Source organism: Salvelinus namaycush, chromosome 3 (assembly GCF_016432855.1).
Source record: "Salvelinus namaycush isolate Seneca chromosome 3, SaNama_1.0, whole genome shotgun sequence".
Lineage (NCBI taxonomy): Eukaryota > Metazoa > Chordata > Actinopteri > Salmoniformes > Salmonidae > Salvelinus > Salvelinus namaycush.
The window spans coordinates 80,403,250-80,415,749 of NC_052309.1; the positions used below are offsets into that span (position 1 = coordinate 80,403,250).

General features: G+C 48.2%; 1 protein-coding gene across 1 annotated transcript in view; it reads right to left on the reverse strand.

Annotated features, from left to right (window-relative positions):
• Window positions 1–2,129: 2,129 nt before the first annotated feature.
• The window catches only part of LOC120044649 (excitatory amino acid transporter 2-like), a 13,592-nt gene continuing 3,221 nt past the window's right edge, over window positions 2,130–12,500 (reverse strand). Inside the window, exons 3-9 of the mRNA XM_038989324.1 lie at window positions 8,347–8,452; window positions 7,998–8,124; window positions 6,096–6,329; window positions 4,988–5,182; window positions 4,477–4,611; window positions 3,726–4,164; window positions 2,130–3,551 (exon numbers count right to left, since the gene is read on the reverse strand). Coding sequence (XP_038845252.1) covers window positions 3,279–3,551; window positions 3,726–4,164; window positions 4,477–4,611; window positions 4,988–5,182; window positions 6,096–6,329; window positions 7,998–8,124; window positions 8,347–8,452 — 1,509 coding nt within the window. The 3' untranslated portion in view covers window positions 2,130–3,278. The remainder of the gene's footprint in view (window positions 3,552–3,725; window positions 4,165–4,476; window positions 4,612–4,987; window positions 5,183–6,095; window positions 6,330–7,997; window positions 8,125–8,346; window positions 8,453–12,500) is intronic.

Consider the following 12,500-nt stretch of genomic DNA (forward strand, 5'->3'; position numbering starts at 1 on the left):
CATCATACTGAGGACAAATCCTCCCAGTCATCCCAGCTCAGGGACATCATACTGAGGACAAATCCTCCCAGTCATCCCAGCTCAGGGACATCATACTGAGGACTAATCCTCCCAGTCATCCCAGCTCAGGGACATCATACTGAGGACAAATCCTCCCAGTCATCCCAGCTCAGGGACATCATACTGAGGACTAATCCTCCCAGTCATCCCAGCTCAGGGACATCATACTGATGACAAATCCTCCCAGTCATCCCAGCTCAGGGACATCATACTGAGGACAAATCCTCCCAGTCATCCCAGCTCAGGGACATCATACTGAGGACAAATCCTCCCAGTCATCCCAGCTCAGGGACATCATACTGAGGACAAATCCTCCCAGTCATCCCAGCTCAGGGACATCATACTGATGACAAATCCTCCCAGTCATCCCAGCTCAGGGACATCATACTGAGGACTAATCCTCCCAGTCATCCCAGCTCAGGGACATCATACTGATGACAAATCCTCCCAGTCATCCCAGCTCAGGGACATCATACTGAGGACTAATCCTCCCAGTCATCCCAGCTCAGGGACATCATACTGAGGACTAATCCTCCCAGTCATCCCAGCTCAGGGACATCATACTGAGGACTAATCCTCCCAGTCATCCCAGCTCAGGGACATCATACTGAGGACTCTGTGGTTGCTTCTTCTGAGCCATGAAGCCAGAAGAAACATGGACTGTGTATTTTGCAGATTGAAATAATTATGTAAACAATAACGAATTATACAAACAACATACATTTTATGGGACAACCATACAAAACATTCTCATAAGTACAGTGATTCATGTCTGTAATGCATTTCTTTCTGCAACATTCTTCACCCTCCGCGCTACTGGGAAAAAAGCCTAGTTGGCAGAAATGGTGAATTGTGCAAGTGGGATTAAATAAACATGCGATAAGTGTGACACTAATGTAATGATATCAATTACCATCCTCTACATAGAAATAACATCAACCAGTTCCATGCCCTCTACTCTGCCAGGGAGGACTGAGGAAACTCAGTGACTGTTGCTAAAAGAGAGAATTAAATGCTTCTAAATAAAACTGGAGAAAAGCCAGACTGAAGTGAAGTTGAAATGAATGGGTTTTCAGTAACACTGACGGTTTGAGCAGATGAGTCTCTTCATGCCCTCACTGCTTGATGACTGTCCCAATGATTACATACCCTGACCCCCCTCTCCCCCCGGGTTGGCTGACATTCCGATGTCGTGTTGTGGGTTCGAGGTTTCTAGTGTAATATATGGACAACTCATTTTGTGGTTTTGAGTGATTTATGCTTGTTTTTGGTTGCTATTCATTGAATTGACAAAAAAATACAAGTGGCAATCTTGTTGTGTAAGGAATTCCTGTATGTGAGCCGAAAAGAAAGTAATCATAGTGTGTCTGTTTTGTTGAATACCTTCACCCAGAGAGTCGAGGCATGTCTGTCCCTGTTCACTGGCTTCACTAGGTGGTGGTGGCCTGTTGTGGCCTGAAGCTTTCCCTTATTATCTACCTGTTTCTCTCATCCTCTCCTCCTCTCTCCGTGACGTGCAGGGTCCCAACACTAACGTCAGTCCTGTTTGCAATTACCCACAGTGCCCTATGCTGTCTGGAAGAATGAGTTGGATTGACGTCTTTCTGGCCATCTGCCGTTCTTCTATTCTTCTATTCCTCTCCTCTCCTCTCCCATCCCTCGCTCCCTCCCTCCCTCCCTCCCTCCCTCCCTCCCTCCCTCCCTCCCTCCCCAACTCTTCTTTGGGAGGATTAAGTGTGTTGATATCTCTGTGTGTCTTTGTCTCATCAATGTGTAAATGTGATGCTGTGTGCGTGTGTGCGTGTGCGTGTGCGTGTGCGTGTGCGTGTGCGTGTGCGTGTGTGTGTTCGAGGTTTGGTGTGTCAGTTGCAACTTGAACGTCCAGTAATATCCTTGTCCACTGGATTTCATCCCTGTCTTTAGTCACAAAATATTGACGTGTGTCCCCTTTTTGTAGTAATAATCTGTACACAGTTTTTACACAAGGTACAGAAATAACCAAATCTTTGTCATTGTAATTTAAATAAATCTCTAAGATTTTATTACATACAATATACACACAACCTGGATCTGCAAACCTGCATTAAGACGAAGGATTTGGGTAGGCAGTAATGACCTTCAACGAAAGGCATTTCAGAGGGACAGAGGAAAACAAATCAATATGACAGAACCAATAAGAATATCTCTTAATTAACCAATAAATAATTAAAGTACAAGAGTAATGAAACAACAAGTAAATTAATACATGAATCAAAATGAAAACAGACTGCTGTGCAACACAGACTGAAGACTGTGGTGCTGGAAAAAATGTATAAAAATACTAACAACCATCATTTCAGACACCAGACAATGACAAAAAATGACTAACCATACATAAATACTGAGAAATAACAATATTAACAACAATAACCGTATTAGGATTGTCATTTCAGGACAAGTTGAGGTACAAGTTGAGGTAAAATCAAGTGAAGTGTTGAGTTTGTAGAGGACAAGGAGAAGAAGAGAAGAGGGAGAGAGGAGGTAGAAAAGTATAAAAATAGTTTGACTACAGTGTGTTTGTTACCTTTAATTACATATAGTTGTTAGCAAGTTTATCTTACATTTTAACTTACATATAAGTAGAATTAGTATTTATTTGTTGAATCATTCTATGCAGTACAGCTGGAGATGGATGACGTTCTACAGATGACCTTTTGGAAGTTGAGAAGAGAACATTTCTGATTGTGCGTTAACTGACACTGAACACCAAGATCTCAGTACAGCATCTCTCTCAGCCACGCTAGAGGGTAGAGGTTAGGTTGAGGAACTGGCTAGCTGAAATGATTAGAACAAGACAGTGATTATCAGAGAATAGAGCTGGGTTGACAGAGGACACAACACTAAGTTAAAGCTCCCTTCTGCAGCACACTGAAGCGCAAAAGTTAGGGCATGGGCTCTATTTTAAAAGATTATTAAAGGGCGTTGCCATAGCAACATAAATATCGTCATCGCTCAAAGCAAGCTTATTGATCCCTGATCATGTCAAACAGGACTCAAATCACACAAGAACACTCAAATCAGACAACTGCTAAATAGTAACAATTTGTAGAGCACTGCATCCACCAACCCAGACCTCTATCAAAAACACCACAGTGGTACTAGGTGGTAGAGTGCAGTAAGTTGGGGGAAGTGTAGTAAAACTGTGGTAAAACAGAAGTGTTTTCATAGAGGCGTCCCAATCAGGGCAGGTCGCAGGGCAGGATGGTGTTCCTGCGGTCGTAAGCAGTGTCGTCACTCTCTTCTCCTTCACTCCCCTCATCCAGCACCCTATCCCTCTCCTCCTCTTCCTCTGTCTCGCTCTGATATCGGTCGCTGTCTCGCCCCCGCAGTCTCTCCCTCTCTCTTCCTCTATCTCTCTCTCTGTCTCTTTCCCTGTCTCTTTCCCTGTCTCTTTCCCTTCTGTCTCTATCCCCTCTGTCTCTCTCTCTGTGGGAGCGAGGGAGTGTGGGGATCTGGGAAGACAAAGCGAAATATAGTCAGAGACAGGCCATCAAAGGACCATCCAACTCAAATGTTCACACAAATATTCCATTGATATCAATAGATGATAAACAAGAAGTTAGGATTGAGCCCTAGGACTAGTGGTAGCTGTAACCCTGCAGTAAGTCAATGGGAAGCAAGCCTACCTGGTTGTCGTGGCTTGGCAGGGCGCAGTAGCCAGGCTCTGTTCTGCGGAGGATGCGTGGGGAGTGGGTACGGAAGGCAGAGGGTCGTGGGGAGTGGGAGTGGGAACAGTTGGAGCGCGGGGAGGGAGAGCGGACAGAACGGGGGGACGGAGAGCGGACGGAGCGGGGAGAGTTGGTGATGGAGTAGATCTGTGACAGGTTGGAGTGGCCGTGGTGGTTGAGTTTGGGCAGGCGGGGGGAGCGGGGGGGTAACTCGGGGGGGCTCTTGAGGTCCACCAGGTCTATCTCGGTGAGGACAGGGGGCGGGGGGATGAACTCCTCATCCTCAGGGGAGAGGAGCTCCGCATCAATCTCAGCTAGCTCTGCCCTGGACAGGTGGTCAACAATCCCAGCACCAAACGAGTCGCCCACCACGTTGATTGAGGTACGCATTCTGTCACTGACCCAACAGACAGACAATGCTAGAGTCAGCCATGACTGATCACTGTGTTACAGGTACACTACAAGACAGGAGCTCTCATGGATGAGTAGATGCCAACAATAGCAATGCCATCTACAGCTAAGTACCACTCTACCCTTTACAGTTGACAATATGCATTGCATTTTGACACAGCTTGACGTACCCTACTTTTCTTTCATAGAGATAATCAGCAACATTGAATCATTGCAGTCTAATGTCATCATGTTGTTGAAAACAAAGACCAGAGTATCTGAAGTGTAACATCACAGTGATTGTGTGTATGTGACTCACAGCAGCCAGTCGACAGCGATGAGCAGGCTGATGTCCTGGGTGGGCAGGCCCACAGCTGTAAGGATCAACAGCATGGTGACCAGGCCTGCGCTGGGAATACTGGCCGCTCCCACACTGGCCAGGGTGGCTGTCATACTGAGAGGAGAGGAGGGGAAGGAGTGAGGGAGAGGAAGGAGAAGAGGGAATTGACGTTACACATACGTTTCTCATTCCAAGACATTGTCACCACAGAATGCATTAGCATGTGACTCATAAAAGTCATCAGCAACCACAACTGATACATACAGTAAACCTACAGTTAGATGACTATTTCAAGGTACAAAAACCCATGGAGGAAGTGACACAGCTTTCTCTTACATACATACAGAGCATGACAACCTTAAAACCATCACTGCACTTTAGTACTGTACCTTAAAGCATAATATATTACACCCAGGTAACACACCTCAACACAAAAGTATCCTAAGAAACCCCCTGGGCCAGGGTTGTTAGTGGTAAAGAAGAGGCCTACCTGACGGTAACGATCTGTCCTGCGTCCAGGTTGATGTCATTCATCTGAGCGATGAAGATGGCTGCCACTGCCTCGTACAGGGCTGTGCCGTCCATGTTGATGGTGGCTCCGATGGGCAACACGAAACGCGTCACGCGCTTATCGATCTTCAGATTCTCCTCCAGACAGCGAAATGTGACAGGTAACGTTCCCGCACTGAGAGAAGGAGAGAGTGGTAAGAAAGGGATATAGACAGGTAGAGAGAGATAAAGGGAAGAAAATAAAAATGGGGAGAGATGGTGTAAAGATGTTATAGAGAGAGAGAAGTATTGAGAAAGAAAATAATGACAGAAATTGTGAGGGAGAGTGAGGGAGAGGGAGGGTGAGAGTACAAAGTGAGAGTTAAAAAAGAGGGGAGGGGGACAGAGAGGGTGAGAGAAGGGGTGAAATCTAACAGCATTATCATAACAGCAAGTGTATTTTACAATCCAACATGTGAATTGCAGGAATTTGATTTGAGCCTAAGCTAAGCCCAGGTCATAATATAATTAGAGAAAGTTGATAGGATTACTCTTATTTTGTAAAGCCTCCCTAATGCGTCAAAATGACAGTTGGTTTGAGCAGCACGACAGATTCAGAAGCAGCGGAAACATGGCCAGTTTGGCCCATACAACCTTATCCAGAGCCCCAGACATTCTGTCTGTCTGTCTGTCTGTCTGTCTGTCTGTCTGTCTGTCTGTCTGTCTGTCTGTCTGTCTGTCTGTCTGTCTGTCTGTCTGTCTGTCTGTCTGTCTGTCTGTCTGTCTGTCTGTCTGTCTGTCTGTCTGTCTGTCTGTCTGTCTGTCTGTCTGTCAGTCAGACAGAGCTGGTCTGTGATCACCCAGATTCATGCACAGTTGGCTCTGCAGCTCTGGTTTGTCAGTCCTCTTATTCTGGGTTAACCTAAATAGCCCAGCAACCAATGCACAGTGACATAACATCCCTCCATCACATTTACTACGGTACCTGATGCCATACAGTACCATGCAGTGCTATTAAGGAAAATACACACCAGCACAAATGATCTAAACATAGTATATACACCCCCCCACACACACACACAATCCCCCCTAGAGTGTTCCTTCCCTACCTGCTGGCGGTGCCCAGGGCAGTGATCCAGGCCTGGAAGATCCCGGAGTAGAAGGTGAAGGGGCTCTTCCTTGTGATGGAGAAGAAGATGAGTGGTAGGATAATGCCCCCGTGGATCATTAAGCCCACTATGACTGTCACCATGTACATGCCCAGCTGTCTAGCCACCACCTCCAGGTCCCCGATGGCTGCTATCTTCCCTGAGATCAGAGAGGCGATACCAACTGGAGAGTACCTGGAGACACAACATTGCTAGTGAGGAGGCTTCTTCCAGAATTTTCCAGGTGTAGGAAAATATATGGGGAGAGGAAGCCACTTTAGACTATTGAGACACACTCCACCGATGGCATCAATACTGAAGAGGCAGTGGGACTAGGTGATAAGGAACCACAGCTGGGCGGGTCATAGGTCATAGCAACACAAGCTTAGCATCTGAGGTGTAAGGGATGTACTGTGTGTTGATCTGTGAGGAAGATGTCATTTAGCCAGAGTTGTCTGGTAGAGTAGTTAGTATACTGTGTATTACCAGTGTGTTTAGTGTACTATGTGTTGATCTGTGAGGAAGATGGCATTTAGCCAGAGTTGTTTGGTAGAGTAAGTAGTATACTATGTGTGACCAGTGTGTTTAGTGTACTGTGTATGACATGTTATTTGTATATACATGCCGGTTTGTTTGGCCAGCTCTGTAGGCCTAGTAGTGAGTCATGTGTTTAGTGTGTAAAATGGGTGATTTACGTTGGGTTTGTGGTATGGAGAACACAGTTCCCTTGGAAAATGTGCTGCACATCAAGATGTTCCCTGACTATGTGCTTCTTTTTGGTGGAGAGGGAGAGAGAGAGAGAAAGAGAGAGAGAGAGAGAGAAAGAGAGAGAGAGAGAGAGAGAGAGAGAGAGAGAGAGAGAGAGAGAGAGAGAGAGAGAGGGATGTGTGTTTTTCTCTCTCAGTGGTATTGGCCAGTGTCGTGTGAAGTCTCTCTGTCTCTCCCCCTTTCTCTCTCTTTTCCCTCGCTCTTTCAGTGCTACTGGACTGTCTACTACTGTCCTGCAAAGCATCAAGGCTTTCATCGCTCTCCAAGGACATGGATCTCACCACGTCCCTCTGTCCCGCCCTGCATCAGTCTGTCTGCGCTCCGATTTGTGCTGGCCTGCTGAGCAGCTAGTGGCTCCTTTCCTGTCTGTGGATTCATTACGTTCTGGACCTGTTCCACCCTCTCCTCCCTGGGAACCAGAAAGGCTTCTGCTCTGCTCCTACTCCTGCTAGTCCTCAGCATTCCACACACTTTCATGTCTTAGGGAATTCTTCTCCCTATATTTCTCCCCTTTCCAATCCTCTCTCTGCCCCTGGTCCCAGTTCCCACCATTCTTCTCATGTACGCAGTCCTCCCCTTATTCATCACTGTCAGTGAATTCATCACTGTCTATAGAATGTTTTTCAGCACTGCAGCCATTGGAGGAATGGCATTCCACTGGAGGAAAACCTACCCATACAGAGACACAGACAGGGACACAGATAGGGACACAGACAGGGACACAGACAGGAAGACACAGACAGGGAACCAGACAGATAGACACAGACAGTGACACAGACAGGTAGACACAGACAGGAGGACACAGACGGGAAGACACAGACAGGAGGACACAGACAGGAGGACACAGACACGGACACAGACAGGGACACAGACAGGGACACAGATAGGGACACAGACAGGAGGACACAGACGGGGACAAGACATGGACACAGAGAGAGACACAGACAAGGACACGACAGGAACACAGACAGGAAGACACAGAGAGAGACACAGACAAGGACACAGACAGGAACACAGACAGGAAGACACAGAGAGAGACACAGACAAGGACACAGACAGGAAGACACAGACAGGAAGACACAGAGAGACACGTACCACATGATCATGCCCACCATCTTCATGATGATCTCGTTGAGGATGTTGAAGAACTCTGACATGAGCTTCCCCTTCTCTCCCATCTTCCCCATGCACATTCCAAATGTGATGAAGAACCCAATTAAACCTTCAGAAAACATCATTACAACATTAAATCATCTGTTCATAAATAACCAATGTGCTCTCTCAACATGAATGATGAATATATGATGAATATAACTAAACCAATGAAACAAAAGGAAATTGACATAATAGTATTCCGTCCAATCAACAGAAAGAGAGTTGAACCGAACAGGACATTGTTGCCCCCTCAGTGAATAGAGAGGAAAGAACCATAGCATTCTCTCACCCAGAACATTCATGCCCCATTTGAACTCCAGTTTCTTCTTGCTGACTATGACAGGTTCTGTCTGGTTCGGGGGCATCACTGACACTTTCTTTGCTACTGTTTGAACCTGAAGAGAGAGAGAGTGAGAGGTGCGGTGAAGAGGGGGGTGGAGAATAGAGAGAGAGGTGGGGTGGAGAGGGGGGTGGAGAATAGAGAGAGAGAGAGAGGTGGGGTGGAGAGGGGGGTGGAGAATAGAGAGAGAGAGAGCAACCACCAGAAAGATGAGAGAGATGTTTATGCAGACAGAGAAGAAGAGAGGGGGAGGGAGAGAGGGAGGGAGAGAGAGAGAGAAAGAGAGGGAGAGAGAAGAGGAAATATGGAAAAGGGGGCTGGGGATTGTCATGCAATTTCTTGGCTGATCTGCAAAAGCAATTACAATATCAATTAATCTCTGATGAAGACAAACGCAGTGACAGCACACAACGAGAGAAAGGATCCTTATAAGCCCAGGGCTGAACAGCACACACACACACACACATGCACACGCACACACACTCACAGGCACACAAGCACACACACATACACATACACACACACACACACACACACACACAAGCACACAAGCACACAAGCACACACACACACACACAGTCACACTAGGCAGATGCCTTATTGTAGTAAATGAAGACAACCCAACGGAGCTGTAAAGAGATTAGCACCAACAGAAGGTCTGACCCTCACCCAGTCTAACACAGAGTATTTCTAATCATTCAGACACACGCGCATGAAAGAGAGAGAGAGAATGAGAGCAATAAAGAGAGAGAGAGAATGAGAGCGATAAGGAGAGAGAGAGAATGAGAGCGATAAGGAGAGAGAGAGAATGAGAGCGATAAGGAGAGAGAAAAAACACAGGATTTGGACAAAAGAAGGCAACTGCTGCGACATGATTGAGGCCTGGATTATCGCTTAAAAATGATCCGCCTGCTTGGATTAACAGCAATCATATCTGCCAGGCAGCGTTGCTTTGTAAATCACACAGTCTTGTCCTGCCCTATCCTGTCCTGCAGTCTCCTGTCCTATCCTGTCCTGCAGTCTCCTGTCCTGCAGTCTCCTGTCCTATCCTGTCCTGCAGTCTCCTGTCCTATCTTGTCCTGCAGTCTCCTGTCCTCTCCTGTCCTGCAGTCTCCTGTCCTGCAGTCTCCTGCCCTATCCTGTCCTCTCCTGTCCTGCAGTCTCCTGTCCTATCCTGTTCTGCAGTCTCCTGTCCTGCAGTCTCCTGTCCTCTCCTGTCCTGCAGTCTCCTGTCCTCTCCTGTTCTGCAGTCTCCTGTCCTGCAGTCTCCTGTCCTCTCCTGTCCTGCAGTCTCCTGTCCTGCAGTCTCCTGTCCTATCCTGTCCTGCAGTCTCCTGTCCTATCTTGTCCTGCAGTCTCCTGTCCTGCAGTCTCCTGTCCTATCCTGTCCTGCAGTCTCCTGTCCTCTCCTGTTCTGTCCTGTGGTCAGCCACCTAGGTACAGGATCATGTCCCCTTGATGCTGGGACAGTAGAGTCCCTGCTCATCTTCCAAAAACGTCTGAAACCCTACCTCTTCAAAGAGTATCTTAAATAAGACAACTCCGTCTCATTCCCTCCCTCCTCGCCCCTAAAAATTAAATATTCAAACCTGCACTTGTCTTTTCCTACTAGCACTGACTTTGCTGATAACTTCTCCAGAGGAAAACTGTTCTCACTACGACTACGATGTGTGGTTGTCTCACCTAGCTATCTTAAGATAAATACATTAACTGTAAGTCGCGCTGGATAACAGCCTCTGATAAATTCCTAAAATGTCAAGTGAAAATGTCAACACAAGAACAGCTATTGGTCAATGCAAGGGGAAAGATGTTCAGAGGGACACATCAAATGTCCAATGCAACAACAAAAGCTTGGAATAAAGAGAGGGAATTAGGATCTGCACTGATAACACCACTCACATATGTGTTGGTCTGCAAAGTCGTCATTTTCTGGGAATTGGAAGGATCATAATTTGGAGCGCCTGGGACTTTAAGGTTCTAGCTGCATTTCTGTCAAAATGTTCTCTACATATATAGTACTGTAAATACCCCAATTCATGTTGTTCTGTTCAATGTTCTCTACCTACAGTATATAGTACTACTGTCTTCTCTACTCTAAAGCAAAACTCTACTTCCATGATGACATAAGCCATTCCTTTTTATGAACTAGTTTGTGCATATACAGTCCCTTCGAAAGTATTTGCTCCCCTTAACTTCTTCCACATTTTGTTGTGTTACAGCCTGAATTTAAAATGGATTAAATAGAGATTTTTGATCACTGGCCTACAAACAATACCCCATAATGTCAAAGTGGAATTATATTTTAGGAATTTTTACATATTAATTACAAATGAAAAGCTGAAATGTGTTGAGTCAATAAGTATTCAACCCCTTTGTTATGGCAAGCCTAAATAAATTAAAAAGTCAAAATTAGCTTAATAAGTCACACAATGGACTCAAAGATCAGGCTTTCCAATGCCTCGCAAAGAGGGGCACCTATTTAAAACAGTTACAGAGTTGTAACGGAATTCGTCCTCCTCATCTGACGAGGAATAAGAAATGTCAGACCAATGCGCAGCGTGGTAAGTGTCCATATTATTTAATAATACTGAACACAACAACAATACAAAAATAACAAAGTGCATAGATAAGGAAAACCGAAACAGTCCCGTAACGTGAACAAACACTGACACGGAAGACACCCACCCACAAAACACAACAGAAAACAGGCTACCTAAATATGGTTCCCAATCAGAGACAATGACTAACACCTGCCTCTGATTGAGAACCATATCAGGCCAAACGAAAAACCCAACATAGAAACACAAAACATAGATAACCCACCCAACTCACGCCCTGACCATACTAAAATAAAGAAAATACAAAAGAACTAAGGTCAGAACGTGACAGTAATCCTCCCCCCAAGGTGCGGACTCCGGCCGCAAAACCTGAACCTATAGGGGAGGGTCTGGGTGGGCATCTGTCCGCGGTGGCGGCTCTGGCGCTGGACGTGGAGCCCACTCCACCATAGTCTTATTCCGCTTTAGTAGCGTCCTTTGAGCGGCGACCCTCGCCACCAACCTAGGACTGGCAACCCTACTAAAAGGGCCCCACTGGACTGAGGGGCAGCTCCGGACCGAGGGGCAGCTCCGGACCTTGGGGCAGCTCCGGACCGAAGGGCAGTTCCGGACCGAAGGGCAGCTCCGGACCGAGGTGCAGCTCCTGACTGGCGGGCGGCTCTGGCGGCTCCTGACTGGCGGGCGGCTCTGGCGGCTCCTGACTGACGGGCGGCTCTGGCGGCTCCTGACTGGCGGGCGGCTCTGGCGGCTCCTGACTGGCGGGCGGCTCTGGCGGCTCCTGACTGGCGGGCGGCTCTGGTGGCTCCTGACTGGCGGGCGGCTCTGGCGGCTCCTGACTGGCGGGTGGCTCTGGCGGCTCCTGACTGGCGGGCGGCTCAGGCGGCGCTGGACAGACGGGCGGCTCAGGCGGCGCTGGACAGACGGGCGGCTCAGGCGGCGCTGGACAGACGGGCGGCTCAGGCGGCGCTGGACAGACGGGCGGCTCAGGCGGCGCTGGACAGACGGGCGGCTCAGGCGGCGCTGGACAGACGGGAGACTCAGGCGGCGCTGGACAGACGGGAGACTCCGGCGGCGCTGGACAGACGGGAGACTCCGGCGGCGCTGGACAGACGTGAGACTCAGGCGGCGCTGGACAGACGGGAGACTCAGGCGGCGCTGGACAGACGGGAGACTCAGGCCTGCTGAGGCGCACAGTAGGCCTGGTGCGTGGTGCCGGAACTGGTGGTACCGGGCTGGGAACACACACCCAGGGCGAGTGCGGGGTGCTGGAACTGGAGGCCTGGTACGTGGGGCTTCCACAGGAGGACTGGTGCTTGGAGAAGGCACCGGATAGACCGGACCGTGGAGGCGCACTACAGGTCTCGAGCACCGAGCCTGCCCAACCCTACCTGGCTGAATGCTCACCGTAGCCATGCTAGTGCGGCGAGGTGGAATAGGCCGCACTGGGCTATGCACACGTACAGGAGACACCATGCGTAGGGCTGGTGCCATGTACCCCGGCCCGAGGAGACGCACTGGAGACCAGATGCGTAGAGCCGGCTTCAT